This window comes from Apaloderma vittatum, unplaced genomic scaffold (assembly GCF_000703405.1).
Source record: "Apaloderma vittatum isolate BGI_N311 unplaced genomic scaffold, ASM70340v1 scaffold8316, whole genome shotgun sequence".
Taxonomy (NCBI): domain Eukaryota; kingdom Metazoa; phylum Chordata; class Aves; order Trogoniformes; family Trogonidae; genus Apaloderma; species Apaloderma vittatum.
The window spans coordinates 34,806-36,507 of NW_009722246.1; the positions used below are offsets into that span (position 1 = coordinate 34,806).

Consider the following 1,702-nt stretch of genomic DNA (forward strand, 5'->3'; position numbering starts at 1 on the left):
CGGGGAAAATGCCACCACCCCCCTCCCCACCATGCTGTCTCTATAACCAGGTAATATTTCTTGTAGCAGCATCTAACAGTGAGTCTCAGCCTGGGTTTTCCCGAGAGCCCTTGGAGCTTCCTTCCCCCTCCATTTCCTTCGCCGGCCGATTCCCCAGCCTCCTCCTAAGCAGCGCAGGTGCTGCCTGTTAGTGGTTATTTGACAAGGCGAGGACGTAGCTGCAATAATATTTACCGCCACTCTTCCTATAAACAGCAAGGCCTAAAAAAGACGGAGTTTCATCCAAAGGCTGCGGCTGGGGTGTTACCCGGGGCCTTTTTTCTCAAAACCAGCCCCCGGCTGTCTCCGGCTCCAGATAACCCAGCTCAATCCCAACAGAGCTGGGGCCAAAAAGCCTTTCGGATGCGGCTTATCCAGCAAATCTGTTTCCGTGCGCTCGTTTCCTCCTGTTCACCGCCAAGCCGGAGCCGGCAGCGAGGAGCGAAAGCCGGGATGATGTCCAGCACCAGGGAGGCAGCTGCCCTTTCCCCCTCCCCAAGGCGGGAGTCTCTTTGTGGCATCCTTGCAATGCTGCTCCAGGAAAACATCCCGAAGGCTGGCACTGCCAAGAAATCCTCCGCGGCCGCCTCCGTTTCCACTTCTTCTTTTCCCCGCTCTTTTCCCTGGGGCGGGTGGTTAATTTTTAACGTCCGCGTGCCACGGTTGGCAGCCAGCAGAAAAGCGCTTGCGACACGGGAGCGGCCTCGTCAATAAAAGATGGAGCCTCCGTTTGCGCTTCGCTTGCCCTCTTCCTCCCCGTCAGAGTCGCTTTGCTTCATCCCCACCGCGTCCGGCAAGCTGCATCCCAACGATGCTCAAGGTCGGGGGGGCTCGGTAGCGATGGGGACAGTCCAGCCCCCTGAGCATCCCCCAGTTCCTCCCTCCCTCCCTGGCAAGAGCAAAAAGGAAGGCAGAGAGGTGTTTGGGCGCTGCCAGCGCTCAGCTCCGTTTGGGTGCCCTAAATCTCAGGGAGGGGAAAAGAGTGGGAGGGAGTGCGTGCGTGTTAGCCAGGCAGAGGTTAGCGGTGCGGCGAGCACCCAGGGGAAAAAGAGGGGGATCCGAGGCGGGTGGGTGTGTGGGTGAGAGCGGTGGTGGGTCTGAATTACCTGGGCGTGCAGCGAAGCGGGATAGGTGAAAGCAGGAGGAGGTAGAGCAGGTGCTAACTCCGCTGGGTACAGAGGGTACGGCCCCCACACTTCAGGGCTACTGGGGTAAAGTGCAGGCACTGTGAGCTCATCTGGAAGAAAAGAAGAAGGAGAGTTAATGGCTGTGGTCCCTGCCACGCACCGAACCGCGGGTCCTTCCTTTCTCCCCTCCTACACCCCAAAAGCAGGTGGGAGCAGGAGCGGAGCTTCCCCCGGAGAAGAGCTGACCCGCGAAGCCAACGCTGAACTTGGAAAACGTGGGGTTTAGCTAGTGGAGAGTGATGCCATGCGTGGCTGGACTGCCCTCATCATCTCCGAGAGGTTTAATTCCCCAGGGATCCGGTGTCAGCAGGCGTGAAGCTTGTGCCCGTGCGCGGCAGCGAGGCGAGGAACCAACATCCGCGTGAGAAGTGCTCTTCGAGTAGCAGAAAACAGGTACGGGCACGCTCACGGCAAGACATCTCCGAGGTCTCCACCAAGACCTCCCAGCCGTGACCTCAGGAACTCGCTGGCGCGGT

General features: G+C 59.3%; 1 protein-coding gene across 1 annotated transcript in view; it reads right to left on the reverse strand.

Annotated features, from left to right (window-relative positions):
* Nucleotides 1-1,702, reverse strand: part of RBPMS (RNA binding protein with multiple splicing) — a gene marked incomplete at its 5' end in the record, with an annotated part of 3,647 nt that overhangs the window by 1,539 nt on the left and 406 nt on the right. Inside the window, one exon of the mRNA XM_009871700.1 lies at nt 1,146-1,276. Within this exon, the coding sequence (XP_009870002.1) occupies nt 1,146-1,276 (131 nt within the window). The remainder of the gene's footprint in view (nt 1-1,145; nt 1,277-1,702) is intronic.